This window comes from Podarcis vaucheri (assembly GCF_965113315.1).
Source record: "Podarcis vaucheri genome assembly, chromosome: 5".
Classification (NCBI taxonomy): Eukaryota; Metazoa; Chordata; class Lepidosauria; order Squamata; family Lacertidae; genus Podarcis; species Podarcis vaucheri.
This window is the reverse complement of record NC_138763.1, coordinates 34,720,367-34,739,189: the sequence shown is the minus strand read 5'-3', so window position 1 is coordinate 34,739,189 and position 18,823 is coordinate 34,720,367. Positions and strand designations below refer to the sequence as shown.

At 40.5% G+C, this 18,823-nt stretch overlaps 1 protein-coding gene across 1 annotated transcript in view; it reads left to right on the top strand.

Moving 5' to 3' along the window:
- CLSTN2 (calsyntenin 2) overlaps positions 1-18,604 on the top strand; it is a 347,890-nt gene extending 329,286 nt beyond the window's left edge. The window contains exon 17 of the mRNA XM_082221771.1: positions 1,327-18,604. Within this exon, the coding sequence (XP_082077897.1) occupies positions 1,327-1,533 (207 nt within the window). The 3' untranslated portion in view covers positions 1,534-18,604. The remainder of the gene's footprint in view (positions 1-1,326) is intronic.
- The last annotated feature ends 219 nt before the right edge of the window (positions 18,605-18,823 follow it).

Genomic DNA, 18,823 nt, shown 5'->3' with positions numbered 1-18,823 from the left:
GAAGCGGCAGGAGGCGATGCACAGAGAGGGGGAGAACTTTCCCCCTCTTGTTTTCCCGCTCTAAAACAAGGTGCCGTTTAAGGTGCGTTCAGGCGGCTACCTTGGAAGCCTGGAGAGCGAGAGGGGTGTGCACTGACCCCTCTCGCTCTCCAGGCTTCAGGTTCCTTTCGACCTGCTCTTTGGGGCTGGCGGGGGAAGCCAACCACCAGCCCCAAAGAGCAGGTCAGGGAGCAGAGGAAAGGGGCAGCGGAGAGGCTCCTGCCATAGCCGCGGGTCACCTCTCCAGCTGGGAGAGCGCGCGAGAGGCTAAAGCAGCCCCCCGCGACCCTCTCCCGGCTGGGGAGGTGACGCGGGGCTATGGCAGGAGCCTCTACAGCCCCGCGTCACCTTCCCAGCTGGGAGAGCGCGCGCGAGGCTAAAGCAGCCCCCCGCGACCCTCTCCTGGCTGGGGAGGTGACGCGGGGCTATGGCAGGAGCCTCTACAGCCCCGCGTCACCTCCCCAGCTGGGAGAGCGCGCGCGAGGCTAAAGCAGCCCCCCGCGACCCTCTCCCGGCTGGGGAGGTGACGTGGGCCTGTAGAGGCTCCTGCCATCACCTCCCCAGCCAGGAGAGGGTCGCGGGGGGCTGCTTTAGCCTCGCGCGCGCTCTCCCAGCTGGGGAGGTGACGCGGGGCTGTAGAGGCTCCTGCCATAGCCCCGCGTCACCTCCCCAGCTGGGAGAGCGCGCGCGGGGCTATGGCGTCTTCGCTCCATAGGACGCACACACATTTCCCCTTCATTTTTGAAGGGGAAAAAGTGCGTCCTATAGAGCGAAAAATACGGTAACACTCACAGAACTCATTTTTTTCAGAGTTCAGTCAAGACCTAGCATATTGGGGGTGGGAAGGACATTAATTATTTGGAGCTCTCTGTCAGTCATCCACTGGTGGATATTATTCAGTAGAATTGCTTTCTATAAATAATTATTTTAAGCTGAGTTTGCTATTTTAGAGAAGACTTCAGGTCATATGTGATTGACTGACACCTCAATTACCTTTGTTTTCTAGCTCTATCCTTTAGCTTGCCCCCTCTTGCAATGAACATCAGTTTCACTTATCACATGATAGATAAGTCTCCTATGCAGTCCAGCACAGCCCCATTAGGGTAATAGCAGCTGTCAGATTATGGATGTGTATTGTAGCATCTGAAGGCAGAATCCCAGCTTCTTAGTACTTCATCTCACTTTTAAAATCAGGAAACTTCTCCCCCCCCCCATTACCTTTTTAGCCTTTAGTAGTACAACTAATCTCTTACTAGCAGCTCTTCCCTGTGTTCCTGCACAATACAGAAATATGAAGAACCTCGTCATATACAAGAAGAAAGTGAAGAAGAGGAAGAGGAAGAGGAAGATACAACCAGTGCTGAATCAGATGAAAGTGAAGAGGAGGAGGAGGAGGAAGAGGAAGAAGAAGCAGCTATTGGAAATAAAGGAGACAAACAAAATGCAACCAGGCAAGATCAGCTGGAGTGGGATGATTCAACACTACCCTACTAGAAACCCTTAGTTTTACTGCTCCTTTTGTATACACCAATACTGTGTATTTCTGAGTCAATCCTACTGCGTCAACCCCATCTTGGATCTATGAGTTAATTGGCAGGATTTAACTCTATTGACTTCAGATGATAGAACTGCGTTGCCTGAATTTGATGTAGTTGTATCAAACTGCTCCAGATAGTTATTCCTTTCCTAGTGTATGGGTAATGGCACCTGGTAAAAGCACAGGGTACAACCGTTTATGTCTCACCTGTGATAACACCAACCTGACGCCATATGTTCCTTACCACTTCTCCCTTTCCAGGAAACTCCAGTATCTTCTAATAAGATAAATAAGAATATGCAAATGTCCTGTTTGCCAGACCATAAAGGATACAGTTCAGCTTTTCTTTTTCTATTTAAGTGAATTCAAGTCCAAGTAGACATACCCCCTTTCTGGGTTTGGTTCGACTTTGGTTAAGAATCCTATGTTCAGAAGGAAAAATGTAGGTGCTACTCATTAGGGCAACATTAATTTGCTCTCATTTCCACTGTTCTGTTTTAATTAATTGCCTTCTACAAGAGGGATTCAGAGTACTTTAAATTGGGTGTGACATACACCGAAACACACAGAGGAATGGATAATCAATTTCACTGCTAATGTTCAAATTCGGCAAGGGGAAAATCCTTATCCAATCCACCTACTCATACTCAACTGTAAAATCCTATAAGCTGATACCTTTGCATGTGATGACTTTTCCCTCTATCGCACAGATGAACCAAAATCATGCAAAATATAGGTTTGACTGGAGTGTTACTTGGGTTAAGACCTTTGCTTCTGATTTACACAGAAAATCTATTCTCTGCACTGTAAATCATTACTTTGTTGACATACCTTATGGCAGCATTATACAATAGCTGGGCTTGGCTGAGATTTACACAAGTGCTGTGTGTATGGATCTAAACATATGTAGCCTAGGGGAATTTTCCCTAGCACATATTAGAAAGACAGACCCTGATTTTATTTCTGCAGCTAGAACTGGTATGTTCTGTTTTCTACCAAAATATATTGGGCACCAAACAAACAAGGCTACAGCTGAAAGGTCTCTCATCTGAACCCCAGACTGGTTTCATTTTTGTGGTTGAAGGAAAGGCATGTTTGGAAAGTGCAAGATAATGAAACACAAAACTTTAAAGCAAAAACAACTAGTAGAGTTTGGGAGGAAATGCAGTTTATAGTATAGGGTAGTTTTGGTTCCCTCCCCTCAACCACTGTATTCTAAATGTTGAAAAGGCATTGGCATGTCTGTGTGGTTTGTTGTATAATTCCTCCCTTAATTTTCTCTGTCTTTGCAGCTACATGATTGTGGAACACTGCATTACTTGATGCTGTGCATATTTTAGACATATAGAAGCCAATGCATTTTGATGCAGAAGCAAAGAATGTTGTTTTTAATTTCCAATTTCTAATTTCATATTTTCCCCCTAAAGGTTTTTGTGTTTGCTTTTGATTTTTTTATCTCAACCTGAGTTTTGGAGGAAACCCTGTGACAAGAAAGCATCAACGTGTTAACAGAGGTTAGAGCAGTCTGTGGGGTTTGGTGGAGAAAAGCTTCTGCTGCTATTTTATTTTCTCCAGGAATAAGTTCTGAGCAAAGGGATTGCAGGAAGCTGCCTCTGATTAGGTCAGACTATTTGTACATCTGTCTTTCAGTATGTCTAGTCTGACTGGCAATGGCTCTCTGGGGTTTCAGGCAGAAACCGTCACTTGCTAGCAAATCCTTTTTAACTGGAGGTGCCTGGGATTGAAGCTGGGACATTGTGCATGCAAAGCAGGTGCTTAACCACTGAGCTGTAATATAGGAAGGAAGGAAGTTCTTTCCTGCTACCTAGCTGTCAGAGTTGAAGACCATAGACATTCTAAGGTTCATGGATAGGAGCATTTGAAGCTAGGATGGGCTAAAGAGAATCTGTCTGGGCAGCTGCATTGTCTCATTTGAGCACTATGAGATTAGCTTACTTTCTCCTTTGTTTAAATATTATCCAGGCATGAGCCCATAGGTCTTTCATACCTATGGATGAGGTCTGAAACATTTTAAAGCAGAAGCAGGGAAATGAGAGAGAAAGGTAGTGTGTGTGTATAGGGTTTGCCTTCTTAGTTAACCCATGGAGCTGTCCTCAATTAAATAATTTCTGTATTAGAATGTATCCATATTACTTTGTTAAAGTAAGCTGGGAGGGGGGAACCAATATTTAATTTTGTTTTGTTTTAGCAGCCTACATGAAATGTTCTGACAATAAATTAACACTTCCCAAATATGAATTGAATTTTTAAATTTAAGCTACACCAATTTCTCTACTAAAAAAAAGAAGTTTCCTTCTGATTACCAAACCAGCATAAGAATTGCCATACAATTAAGTTTGAGAACTGCAGCAAATTTTATCATCCCCATGTGGATTCATAGAGGTCCAGAGAGGGCAATGACACGCTTGTGTGTCAGAATTCTGATGATACTCAGAAGTGCTCAACCATTCGGATGCACCCGAAGGAAGCAATCCTGTACACAAGTGTAAGTCAAGATGGTGTAAAGTTACACACAGTCCAAACTCTGCTCAGCAGTGGAGCTACTTCTGAATGACAAGGCTTAGGCTTGGCAGAGGGGAAGCAAGCCTTTAAAAGAGTGTTCTTTGCCAGGTAACATGACTGAGCTGAATGAACTTAGGATCCAGCCTAAGTCCTCCCACTCTGGTCCCCCCCCCCCAGAACACCTGTTTTCTTATGCTGGTTTAAGGTGTGCCAGGCTAGCTGGAATGGGGGAGATACACCAGTATATATCTGGTGGAGCTGAGGTTGGGGGTTTAAGCTGGCAGAGCCTGACTAGCTCAGCTGGAGATCCGCTTACCTGACCCATCCATCCCAGTAGATCTTGAGATAGAATTGCTCTCTTAATCCGCAGTTGACTGGAAAAGGAAGGGAAAGTTCAGCTTCAGGAATAGGCCATTCATTGTTATTTTTTACATTCAGAAGTTTGTAATCAATTAGACTCTGTAGTTTAACAAGTGTCGAGTTGAATTGTTAAATCTGTTAACATTGGTTGCACTTCTTACATTAAAAAGGGAAAGAAAGAACGATGTCTTTCTCAAGAGGACTACATGGAAGAATGTTTTAATGTATATGTTGAACGAAAATGCTAAGGTACCTGATGAAAGTCTAACATGCAAGACTTGTATTAAAGCTGCACAGACAAGTCCATTGTAATCTACTTGCACTGGGCATTCAAACAAATACCAATAATCTGTAATTAGTTATTAAAAATAAATCTGTTCAGATTATGCTGGTTCATTATGGAAGGCAAAGTTGCTTTATTTTTAAAATTGTAAATATTTCCAGATTCTGATTTCAAAGCCAATACTCCCTCCACAGTAGCTTTACACAGTTGTTCTGTACTCTGCATATGAGTGCTATTTTGCTCATGTTCTGCTTATGGAGAACAGAATGCAGGGCTAGATAGGCCTTTGGCCTGATCCAGCAGCCTGATCCTTCTAGGTTCTTACGTTTAAATGCATTCTATATTATCATCCACATACTTTGCATGGTACATCCATGTAAATCAGGGTGTAGAATATTTGGCAGTCCAGATGTTGCTGGACTGCAAACCCCTGATCATTGACTATGCTGGATGTGGATGCTGGAAGCTGGAGCCCAACAACATCTCAGTTCCTTACGCCTGAGTTAAATGCTCTACCAGTTCTGCTTCGTATAGTGAGAAACTCTTATTTTCATCTAGAATTCTACAGTAATGGTGGAAACAGGAAGAATTGTGCTAAATTTTCCCTCCCCTGGTTCTCAGCAGTATTTCTGACAGTCATTGATTTATATTTCCTTTTCTTCATTTCTGTTTCCTTGTTTACAAGGTGATATCTTGATTCTTAGCTTAAAACCATCAATTATTTAGGGATCAAAAACAAAGAAAGGATTTCAGGCATCCATACCTTCTCAGAAACAGACAGCCTTTCTATTTAATGAAACACTTCAGTTGACCAGAGCTACTCCAGTTCTTTCTGTGATATCTATCTTAATCGGTACTGAGATTGCCTGTGCTTCATAGGAGTATCTGTGGTCTTTCAGAGTGAGATATACATTTACACTTTTGTGTGCTATAAGACCAATATAGTTTGCTGCATCAAAGTCTCAAGTCTTGGGATGCTTTGGGTATATGGTTGCTGTGTCTACAGAGCTGATTTTCTTCCCTGTGCTTGAGAGGGTGATGCTTGGCTTGATCGTGTTTATGTGTGGAGTGGTTTATAATCCTTGGGTGCATTAGCAGAAATGTTCCATTTGTAAATGCACAGATATGTAGTAGAAGGTACTGGACACACCAAATGAGTGTCATTGTCCATCTGGCCAACCAATAAATGCAAGCAACATGATGTGGAGGAAGAATAACAAACTCAAGTTTGTCTTTTCAGGTACAAAACTTGCAGCATTTAGGAACAAGAGGGCGATCAGAAGGCGGAAAGAAAAAGAGGGCTTGCAGCAGGAGGGCTAATGGCAAGTGTAGGCAAGGTATTTGGAACAAATCTGTGTGGAAAATACGTTTATCTGGGAAGCCCCTAAGCCAAGTGCAGACTTTGAGGGTTATGGCTTTTGCCAACATTTTGTTCCAATTAAGGAGCAGCATTAATAAATGCAGGCACATAGCTTCATGTTTGCTGATATCTAGATGCTCAACAACAAAGGTCCAAGGCTTTCAGGGACAGCACTTTCCAAGGAACCCCAGTTGTGTTAGGATACAAGGGAAATTTTGTGGTGCCTAAATAATTAAAGGCACTTGAGATATCATTGGTATGAACCGGGATCCTAAGATCTGTGTTACAAGGTGTGTCTGTGAATTTGAGTGGTCAGATAATAGGTCATGAGTACAAAAAGGGCAAGGTAAGAAAAGGAAAGGAAAAAAATCATTATAACTAATTTAGGCACAGATACACAATATGTATCAAATGATTCAGCAACTAAAATCACTTGTCCCATCAAGTGAATTTAATTCCTCTTCTTACAGCCTGTTTGAAGTGCAACATGTGCTACTTAGCAAAGCTGGCCTGATGGGAGGCTGGGCCATACCTAGGCTTAGTGAGACCATGCAAAAAGGACAAGGACTCAGGGCTCCAACTTGTGATTTGTGAGAAAAGCATATAGCCCTGAGTCATGGTTGGACAAAACATAAGCCAGGTGTTGGCTTAGCTTCATGCAGCACAACAGTAGGAAAGGCGAGAGAGGAGCAAAGCAGCTGAAAGTTTCCCTCTGGAGTCTGAGAATGCTTATTAAGCCAAGTTTTGCAAACCAGACCACAGGTTCTGTAATACCAAGCGATTAGAAAATGGGCACATTTTATGAAGGCCATGTTCTGATAATCCTATTGATTTATAAAGCTGAGGTATGAATGAGCTTTCTGCCTGCATAGCATATGCAGGTCCTTTGCTCTTCCCTTCATGGATAAGCAACCAAACCAGGAAGATTCTAATTATAGTTTCCAATTTTGTCTTAATTTATACCCATTCAATCAGCATGAGCTATCAACCAAGGACATTTGTTATTAACTGTAGAGTCTCATATCATTCAAACTGGGAAACTATGGTTATCTGCTTTGGGAAAAGCCCAGGTAATTAAAACAATGGTTTGAAGTTGATTCAATATCCTGACTTGCTTCATGGCTGGTAACTGAAGTTCCCAGTTTTGAATAATACGGGGAACTATGGCTAATCATATGGTTCGACTGCTCATGCCATGAAGATTCTGAGTAGCTGGACATAACTCTTGTTCCTATCTTGATTTATTAAACTGAGATATGATCATCCAATGCACACCCTCCAGGTAGCGGCTGATTATATTAATTATAGATGTGTGAGAGTTGTGTCTGTTTATTGAAAATAACAATGTAATGCTCATAGCGCAATTTAATTTTCATGTAGCCAATTTTCAGCAGCCTTGTTTGAGGGAAAGGAACCGCGTGTAGTAAATCTTGATGCCTGCCATATGATTAACATCCCAATTTTTGTGATTAATGTTTTCTCTGCCATTGTGAGTTGCTTTCTCTTTCCCTCCAGTGTTCTGTGCGCTGTTTTTCTGCTTCCTTGCTCAGGTACTTCTGTACCAGCAACAGATGGCAAATATCCCTTGGACAGGAATAAAGGTGTCGCAGCCATTTGAAATGTGACACATGAAATGTAACTAGGTATTTTTTTTTCCCCCTGTCAGTAACACAGCAGAAGAAAGCCTGCTTGTTTTATGAGCCTGAGGAAACTGGCAGCCAGAACCTCAGAGTACCGTAATCAGTCTTTTTAAAGTTATCACAGCAACAATAGTGAAATTTCAATGTTGGTAACGTATTAATATAAATATTGGACGATCCCCTTTGGGCAAATTATGGCGTATATTTTAAAATTATGCCTCTTTGCTTGTCTGCTTTGTCTTTGCCAGATTATTATGATTATTATTGTTATCTTAGTGAATAGGAGAAGCAGGGCCTTTTTCAGCCAGAACTCAGTTCCACCACCTCTCAAGTGGGTGCCATTGCCATTATAAGAGAACAAAAGAGGCGTTCATGGTGAGTTCTGGCACCTCTTTTTCTAGAAAAAAAGCACTCAGGAGAAGAATCATGGATGTTAATCAGTGTAATCCTATATGCAGGTTTACTCAGAAGTATGCCCCAATGAGTTCAATGGGGCTTAATTCCAGGTGAGGGGTATAGGATGGCAGCTGAAAATTAATTAATTGGTATCTTCTAACAGTCTTCCTGTGCTGCAGTCTACTTAAATGTTGGCTCTGACTGACCACATGCAAGTGTTGAATTAAAGAACCTCCAATGTCTTTTGCCTTCAATGGCTGTTAGGCAGGAGAAGAAAGAACTTGATGGTGCTCCAAGGCTAGGTTAATAAGTTATTGAAGTTGTGTAGTTACCACGTTCCTAAAGAATGCAGTTGTTATATTATTTAGTACTTTTTTGTATTGCACCTTTCCTCCAAGAAGTTCTAGAGAGGATATTAGAAAATGAGCTGAAGGAAAAAAATGGAAAACATAAGTTGCCTCTCTCTGTGTGTGTATTTATAATGTTCATAATTTTGAGTGCATGATTTGGACACTTATCCCCAAGACTTTGGGTGAAATGCTAGTGCCATTGAAGTCTAGGTACAGATCCAGTGGCCCTTGAAAACCTGGCTTTCCCATCATATAATACTGCATTCAGACCATTAGTATAATTGACAGGGGGGGCAGGTAAGCCCTACCCCACATAATCACATGATGCAGTGTACACACACCAATGGAATGGCAATGCACATCAACTTTGAGGGGGGCAGCCCCTCAAATATTTAATGGGGAGGGGAGCAAAGCGAAGGGACACACATTCATATAACTCAGATTGAAGCACTGCTGTCAGAAACAGTAACCACGACTTAGTTCTTCATATTCACCTAACCAAAGAAGTTCAATTTAAAGATAGCTACAGGAAAATTAATAGTGTGATTTTGTGAATGTGTTTCAGAAGATCTGAGATATGTTGTCTTCTGAAAAGAATCCCTAAGGAAATGAACATTTTTCAAGCATATTTGTGCACCAGCTTTCCTAAACACAAATCACAAAGTTACTTTATGTAGTCAAAGAATTTTTTCAAGGAGTATGTCAGGAAGCAGATGAATGCATAGGAAATTATCTATCCATTTTGCTATGAATCAGAGATTCACTGCGCTTCCTTTCTGTGCAAACTGCATCCAAATCCTTCTAAAGTTAGAGAAATATACACATATGGATAATCAGATCTAAACCCAATACTGTTCTTTTGTCCACTTTAATTGGATTTTGTGCAAAGGATATTTAACAAGATGAAATGCATTTCAGAATTACTAAAGAAAATAAAGAGGAACCAGGAGATATTGAATGCTCTTATTGATCTTGCCAAAAAGGAAAGCATCAGATGTTACTGTTTCATTTTTATGTTTATCGTTTTCCCTATTTTGTATTAAGGAGTTCTGGGAAACCTTATTAAATGTTAAGTGCTGTTTGGTACTGCCTGGCCACCCAAGTGAGAGAATTTTAGTCACAATTCCCTTGAGCAGAGTAAAAAGGCACATAGTTCTTATTTTGTAACATGTCATGTCAGGTATTAGATAAAGGTAAAGGTACCCCCTGACCGTTAGGTCCAGTCGCAGATGACTCTGGGGTTGTGCAGTCATCTCTCTCTATAGGCCAAGGGAGCCAGCATTTGTCCGCAGCTTCTGGGTCATGTGGCCAGCATGACTAAGCCGCTTCTGGCGAAACCAGAGCAGCGCACGGAAATGCTGTTTACCTTCCCGCCGGAGCAGTACCTATTTATCTACTTGCACTTTTTGGCGTGCTTTTGAACTGCTAGGTTGGCAGGAGCAGGGACCGAGCAATGGCAGCTCACCCCGTCACAGGGATTCAAACCGCTGACCTTCTGATTGGCAAGCCGTAGGCTCTGTGGTTTAGACCACAGCGTCTTTCGCGTCCCCTATGTCAGTTATTACTTGGCTCTTAATGTCTCTTCATGCAGGAAAGTCACAGTTCTTAATGAGTATGCATTTTGCAGTTTGAAATTGTTCTGTTTTAAAAAATGCCACTTATTCCTAAATATTCCAAAAGCAAGGGTTTTTTATTCTTTGTCTCTGACTGTATGCTTTGGCAACACTAGGTGCAGTAAAATGCTTCTTCTTTTCAAGTGCTGTGCCAAAAAAATGCTTCAACCTATTTTTTAAAACATTTGCCACTAGTTGATGAAAGAAGGTGCTGCATCCAAAAGCACATTAAACAATTCTTTTAAATTCTTGTAGGTAGAAGGTTTTGTGCTTACCTTACTTTTAAGGTGGCTAAGGAGTGTTTGCAAGTGTCGTTTCTTTCTTTCTACCAATCATCTTTCTGGTGGTCTACAGTGTACAGCCTTCCTGGGTGATTGCCTTTACTTAACTCCTCACGACATTCCCAGCTGGGCTTTTCTGTAAGCACAAGAAGACAGAGTGACTGCTTACTGTGCAGCAGTCAGCTGTTGTTGTTTTTCAAGTGAAGACTTTTCATTTTAAAATAAATCAGTTTGTTTCTTAGTTTGTTTTTAAGCAATAGGAAAGGCAAACCCAAATTGGCAAGCACACAATCCCAGGCATGAGAGTATGGCAAACCCTCCAGGTTTTCCAGACTTCAATCAGGAAGCCCAGGAAGTCCAGGCAGCTGTGGAGGCTGCAGAGTGCTGGGAAAATGTTTAATGGAATGAAACCTCACATCTGTAAAGTAAGCTTAATCCCAAGTATTGTGAAGAAAAGCAAGTGTTTTGGGAATCAGTGTATAAAAACAAGAAATTACATTCTTAGACCAAGAAAATGTGGCTGTCTGTTATATAGGATACTTAAGCGTGATGGGTGAGGGCATTAAATCCATAGAAATAACAGCTGCCACCCTCTCCTCACTCCTCAAGTCTTGACTGGTGCTATGAAACCTGGATAATAGATTTAAGAAACAGAGACTCATTCCTTCTCCATCCAATCAGATTTCATCAATGCATGCTAGTTGAACTGGGTTTTGGACAAAGATGCCAGCTGTATAATAATTTTTCTCCTGAGGCATAAATTTGACGTCTGACAAGTGAGACTTGGAAAATAATGTTATAGGGCAAAGTGATCCCTATTCAGGATCCCAGCTACTTCACTCAAAACTCCCTCTTCTTGTTTTACGTTTTCTCCCTCTCAACTATAGGGCAGCATTTGATGCCCACTAAACAGTTCTAGGGATGCGGGAGAAATTCAGCACAATATGAATTGAAGGCAAACTTACCTAATTCATTCATCCCCAAACAATATTCAAACAAAAACACAGTCATCTTTTGAAAATAAAACTTATTTGAATTGTGCTGTACAATTATCCAACCAAGTAATTTGCACAAAAATGCAAAATGAAAGAGTGCAAAAAAAAAAAGCATGTTGGTGAAAATAACATATGAACATCCATTGTATTTTTTAAATAACATGCAAAGATGCTTTGCAAAAAATGTAGCTATTAGGCAAGATTAAGTACAAAAATGGGTACATTAGGAGAAAATTGCAGTAGTATGTGGATAAAAAAGAAATGCAAACTGTTGTAGTAGTGTGGAAAACTGAAAGACTGGAAAAACGAGAAAGCGAAATTGGCACGTACACCCATCCCTACCCAATCCTCACTGGGCTCTTTTGAGGTATTCCCCACCAAAATAAATACTTTTCGCCCTAATGGTTTTGTTTTTCGGACAGCCTTGGGGTTCCCTCAAGCCTGCTCATACCTTTATTGGAGGATGTCCTTTGGTCTACAAAAGGGCACCAGAGATCCAAGATAATTTATTTAAAGTATTTTGAAGCCACTCTTTAGGACTGCATCCCGTCAAAGCAATGCATAAAGAAGTAAAATATGAGATAGAAAAATAGCCACAGCAGAACAGATGTCCAGATTAATATAAGAAGCTTTGAACTGCCACAGCCAATTGTGGGAGCAAATTAAGCCATAGTCTTAAAGTGCTCTTGTAAACCTGCTTGTAGTGTAACACAATAATGTGCAGTGATCAGATTCTTAGGCTCATTGTTACAAACATTTTAAGTAACCTTGGCAGAGACTTCCCCTTATAATTATTTCAACTGGTAAGTGACAGCTTTTATTAGTATTTTATCTTATTTGAAATATTGGCATGCTGTCTAGACTCCAAGGTGGCTTACAATCATAACCAAATGAAAAACTTCACAATATTCTTCAACAATGACATTAAAGAGAAACATAGACACTTGAAAACAATAATGGAAGCATTAGTCCCCTCCCAGCTCAGCTATTAAAACTGTAGACAAATTAAACAGTTTTAATGTTACAGCACGCAAGTATGTTCCATAAACACCACTAAAGAGCAGGTCTTCCCAATACATTTCACCTACTTATATTTTTAAATGTAAGCTCCCAAAGCAGATCCCCTGAAGATCTAGTAGATCCCCTGAAGATCGAGAAGGTGCCAGCACTCTGAATAGTGCCCAGAAATATACAAGAAGCCAGGCAGTATCTTTTAATAATGGAAACAGAGTGACAATTTTAAACTGATCTGCCTGCCATAATCTGACATTCCTGAACAATGTTAAAAGGCAGGCTCATGCGTTACTTTAATCTACAGTAAACACTGGTATTTTGGTAGTAACCTTTTGATTTTTGAAGAATCAGCAAGACCCAAGATTAATTGGGCAATGGTGTAAAGAGAAAGTAAGTTTATTGAAAGTTGAGTGGTGTGAAAGCAGGTAGAATGGAAGAGAGTCTGAACAATCAGAGTAACAAAGGTCAGGTTGGAATGTGTGCAGAGGAGGGTGACCAAGATGATAAAAGGGTCTGGAAATCAAGCCTTATGAGGAACAGTTGAGGGGTCTAGGGACGTTTAGCCAGGTAAAGAGGAGACTGGGAGGAGATGATAGCCATCTTCCAGTATGTAGAGGGCTGCCGCATGGAAGATGGAACAAGTTTATTTTCTACTGCTTTAGAGGCTAGGACCCAAACTAATGATTTCAAGTTGCAAGAAAGGAGATTTCGACTAAACATCAGGAAGAACTTTTTGGAAGTAAGAACAGTTTGAGAGTAGAACAGACTCCCATGAGTCAACTTTTCAGCAGAAGTTGGATAGTTCTCTGCCATGAATGCTTTAGTTGAGATTCCTGCATTGCAGGGGGTTGAACTAGATCAGCCTTTCTCAACCTGTGGGTCCCCAGAGGTTGAGAACCACTGGACTAGATGACCCTAAGGTTCCATTTGAACTGCACAGTTCTATGGTTCTATATGCAACCATTTGTGCTTCATATTTTTGGTTACACACGTTATTGACTTGATAATAAACTGCAATGGGAAGTGTTAAATTGATGAAGGTGATGCAGATTAGAATAGACTAATATTATCATCATCATCATCAAGAAAATTTATCATCATCAAGAAAATTTATCATCATCATCATCATCTGTATCCCTGCTGATCATCTAAAAAGGCCCCCAGAGCAGCTTACAAGCACTCTATTAAAACAAGCCCCTACCCACAGACGTACCAGCTAAAAACACTCAACATACAAGGGGAAATGGACAAGGAGGGAAGAGGAAAATGAAGAAAAGATATTTTCATGTTGATTCTTGTCTGTTCTCTGAAATGGTCTATGTGTACTACTTCAAATGGACAAATGTTCAATAGATGTTAATATGGACATAGATAGATATTTTACTATGAGAACAAATAGAGGGATATTTCAACTTCATTCCTTTGGTATAAAATTTCACAGGACTTTTATGAAATCTTCCCAAAGGTTTTAGCATCTGAACCACATGGCTCTTTAATAGGGTCAATTAATCTAGATTTGCAAGCATTCATTAATTCAAAGTGGAATCAGCTTGAGAAGTGGGAGTATGTTTTTTTTCCAGGCTGCCTCAAAATGCTTTTGATTCTACTTGACTAGGAATTAGACCATGTTTCTATCTGATCATTTAATTTTGTATCTTGTTTTTGAAATGGTATTGATATAAATCAAAAACATTGTTTCTCGTTTGTTATTTATTTATTTATTTATAACATTTGTTGACCACTCAGTCAACAAAGTCATTTGGGCTGTTCGCACCCAGTTCAAATAATATCCTGTTAAACCAATATTTAAAAATTGATTAAAAATATTAGAAACATTGACTATCAATCAGTTCAATTTCCTGCCTAAAACCACCACAAGCAGAACAACATTTTTTTTAAAAGCAGAAGTAATCTATTACAAAGGTAAAATATATATAGTTCTAAAACTATGCAGCTAGTTTAGCTATGGAGACATATTGATATGTTCTGTTTTATAGAATAACAGCTATTCAGACAAAGCCATGTCTAACTATGGCATCCACACCCAATTCACTCCATCCATAACAGTTCTTCATTTTGTTAGAGCTACACAGGAGTATCGGTAATTGGATTGTGGGCTGTAGGCCATGTTTGTTCTTTCAACAATAAAGTAATACCACAAACTCAAGCTGGTTTTGTATTCAGAATCACCTACTAAGTGGTAAGAGTAACGGTAAAAGAGTTAGTCATCCAACAGTAATGGTAGATTCACAAATGCTGACATCTTCCACATGCATCCTTATGCACAAAATGTATATTCCATCTATCTGTTCTATCACTTTTTTTTAGTGATAAACATAGTAGTATAACTTGTAAGACTTGCTTCTACTGTTCTCAGGATTAAGCTTACACTGCCTCAAATGAAATAATATTCAACATGATAACCTAGTAGAGTACATCATAAATATGCTTTTAACATTCTGTTTAACTTTCAATAGACTACTTGCATACTGGTTGTCCTAATATCTGCATCTCTGTGTGTTGTTAAACAGTAACAGTTCTTCATTATCATTTAGGCTGCAATCCTATACCTACTTACCTGGGAGTAAGCATAGTCTCATATTGGTAAAACTTTTCACATGAATATATATATATATATTCTTGTTGCTATTGCTTCTGCAAATATCTAAATTGTCTTCAATCCATGCATTCCTGCCTCATCATTATTGCAGCCTCTAGTAAATTATTTTCTTTACCAAACATGTACATCACTTCTTAGATACGGCAGCGCATCGTTTTGTATTGGAGATGATGTCATGTAGTGCCGTAGAAGGCTTAGGAGACACAGTGAACAAGAAGCTCATTGTCTTTCTCAAACAAGAGCAGTGCTACCTAGTGATTAAACTCTGTGGCAGCATAAACACCCTTTTCCAGAAAGCTAAAAAGAAAGTACAAAGAGCAAGGACACGCACAAACATACACATATTCAACATGCAGTTGAGCCCTAATAGCCTATCATTTACAGTCAATACGGGAAGAAATTCCCTATGCTGGGGTTATACATTGACTAGCCCATACTGCTTACAATGGGTCCAGCAACTGATATGATAGGAAAAGATGGGGTGACCTCTTTGCTCCTGATCTATCCAGGATTTTTCTAGCTTCTGAAGCATTGCCTGTGTGTGTTAAGTGACAAACAAGTAAGTGGTGCAACTACTCCCAAGAAGTGCTTTTTTTTCCCTAGGAAAAAAATGCTGGAACTCACCGCCTCAGATGCTAGCCCAGATGCCAATGTTGATGCCATCTTGAAACCAAAATCACGTGACAAGATAGGGAGGTTCAGATTATTTCCGCCCCTCAGTGTCTTCACTCATTAACAGGGAGAAAGATGCACATGTACACTCCCAGCCAGGCTGCTGCTTGAAATCCTCATTTCTTTGCGGGGGACTCACCACGCAAGGCCTTGCCATGCAGCGCAGATCCTCCATGTTGCATCTGGCCATGGTAGCAGCCAGCCACCTCCACCTTCATCTTCTGGCTTCAGAGAGGTAAGCCTTGACCGTTGGAGCCAGCTGGAGTGCCCCTGCCCCAGCCCACTGCTGCTGCTGCACCAGCTACTTGGAGCCCGTGGTTGTTGTAAACAAACAGCGCTATCATTGTCAGGAAGCGGCCCGCAATGGCGCCCACCTGAGAGATGCTGGAACTGTGTGTTCTGGCAGAGATGAAGTCCCGCTCCCAAGACAGTATGCTTCTGTAATGTTCCTAATAATCCTAGCACCTTCTGCCAAACAGAAGTAATGTGCGTAAGATGGCTGGTGTGGACACCAGGTAGCTGGATACCCTTCTGAGGTTCTGTGCCTAGCTTTGCCATGACACTAGAGAGAAGGCAGCAGAGACATGTTACCATGGCTGCTTGGATGAGCGCTTTGACGCCTCTGCATATTAAGGTCTTGAGTCCATTTCCTTACAGAATTACTTTGTATTCTGGCCTCCATGCTTTATTCCCAGCTGATTAATGTTCATTGTTCGCAGTAGAAAATGTTGTGATCTGAAAACTGCCTAAGCAGCGGTTGCACATAAACAGGATTGAAATTAATGAAGTCAAGGTCGCAGTGTATTGTTATTGTGAGCAGACAACAACAATGCAAAATAGAAGGGCTTCCTGTTGAAAAAGTAAAGAAAGCCACCATTTATTACTAAGAACACAATACAAAGGGGGAAAGGGGAAAGTGTAAAACTGAAGGAAAGAAAGGGTATGAGGATAGGACAAAAAAGGCAAGTACTTGTATATTTCTTTTGTAAATCACTGTATCCAACTCCTTAAAACTGCCCATAGTAGCAAACAATTGGATTGTGGATTCCAGCTGACAACTCAATACACAACTGGGATAAGCAGAATACTTTCATTATCACAGTTTTAAGATTCCTTTATCTCAGCAGGCATTTTTCCCCTCAACAAAAGATATGGGTGTGTAAATAGTGCATAAAAATAGGATGTTTGATAAGAATGGGGTGTCCAAAAATGCTGTCTAGAAAGCAAGTGAAGAATGCAAGTGAAGAAATATTTAAGTGAGTAGGATAAGGGATGCTAGGTCATGGTCCTTGGAGGAGTAATCATTTTAGCAGAAGTTGCTATGAGGTTTGCATGGAGCCGTCTGCTAAAACACTGAGAGGAACCTCTATTTTAGCAGGTGATTCGAGGCAATTGGGAAGGGTGTTACATGGAATCCTGCTGATCTGAGCAGGATTTAATTTCCACTGGTGAGCAGCTGTAAAACCCTGCTCAGTTGTCTGCTACCCCAGTTCTCTGCTGAGGAAAGGGGTTTAAACCCGCCTTCGCTTCCTTCACAGGATGCCACATTTTCCTATTTGGGGAAAACAGCCTTGTATACCAATTTAGATGCCACATAGACACTTGGGGGGATAGGCGAAGATTGGCCCCTGTGCCAGAGGTTCCCCACTCCAAGTCTAGAAGGCCCATGACATAACTACCATATTAAAGCTAAGTAAGTTTGATCAATACCTGGATGAGAGACTGCCCCATGCATGCTTTCTTGAGCTACATGGCAGATACTAGCTAACTAAATAACTAAACTGAGCACCACAATTTCCTTTGCTGTTTTTTTGTGAACAGAAAAGTGTGGGTTGGTTCTAGAGAAAGGCTAGCAGAATAAATTCTGGAGGTGTCATGCAGAGCAAGCGGAAGACATAGTGTGATTTTGTGTGGATCTTCTGCAGTCAGGTGTTTTGATACCCTGTGGCACATGTAGTGCAAGAAACTTTTCCAGTGCCTTCCACAAAAGGAAGCACACCTGGATATAACTTTTCTCATACAAGGATCTTGTATGTGCCAGAAAAGGCCCTTCTTAATGTGAAAAAGCCTTCCCCTTGTGGAAGGGCCCCTCTGATTCCAACCCATTATGATTTAGTGCATTGACCAATCAGCAGCCAAGAATTTCCACAAGTCTCCACATTGAAATGCAAGGATGTGGGAAGTGGTCAGAACAGCTTCATTTCACTGTATTTCATACCAACTAGACAGTAAAAGTGCTAGTTTGCCATGTTGGAGAATGCAGCATGTAGTAGTTTTTCACATAAGTTTTAATTTGTAAGATTTGCTTCCACAGTGGCCCGTTACTTCACGTTGATTAGCAATAATTCTAGCCTTTGGCATTCTTTTTTCAGTTTCTGAAGGTTTGATACCCTTTGCCAATTTAATTACTGAACGGCCCATTCACCATTAGAGACAAAACAAATATGATACAAAGGAATCTTGTGTCTATCATTGGTTTGAGCCCATTTGTGTGTCTGGAAATCATTCTCTTCTGCATTAATTTGTTCATTACACTTAAATATATTGTTGTACATGAGAGGCAATCAAACAACATCTGGAAGCATCTTGTTGCAAGTGCTAAATGAAATTTTAAAAGGGTAGATCTATATAATATGCAGGAAAAGGAGTTCAATGAGTATATGCAATTCAGATGGGGAATATGAATGCTTTTTTTGAAGATGACTATAGTATAGATCTGCAGCTTATTATTATTTTTTAAGAAAATTCTTTAACAAAATGTACAGTTAGAAATGATCACATAATAAATTACGATTGAAAAATTAAATTTGTTATGTAGATAGATTATGTTTCTTTATGCCCTTGCCATTCCTACCCGCAACTTTGTGATGTAAATCTTTGTCACTTTGAACAATAAATTCTGAATTTCAGATTGTAAAAGATTCTGGTTTTTACCACATGATTTCTCAAACGCTTATGGAAAACCAACCTGTGTTTTAAAAACTTGGCCTGTATATGTATATTTTAAAAAAAGAAAATCATATTTTTTTTGTGATCACTCTGGCACTTTCTGTGAATTGGCCAATAAATATGATTTTAGGATTTCACATAAATGGTTATGTTCGGTTTTCTTTGTCTTCCCTGTATGGGATTGCCATTCA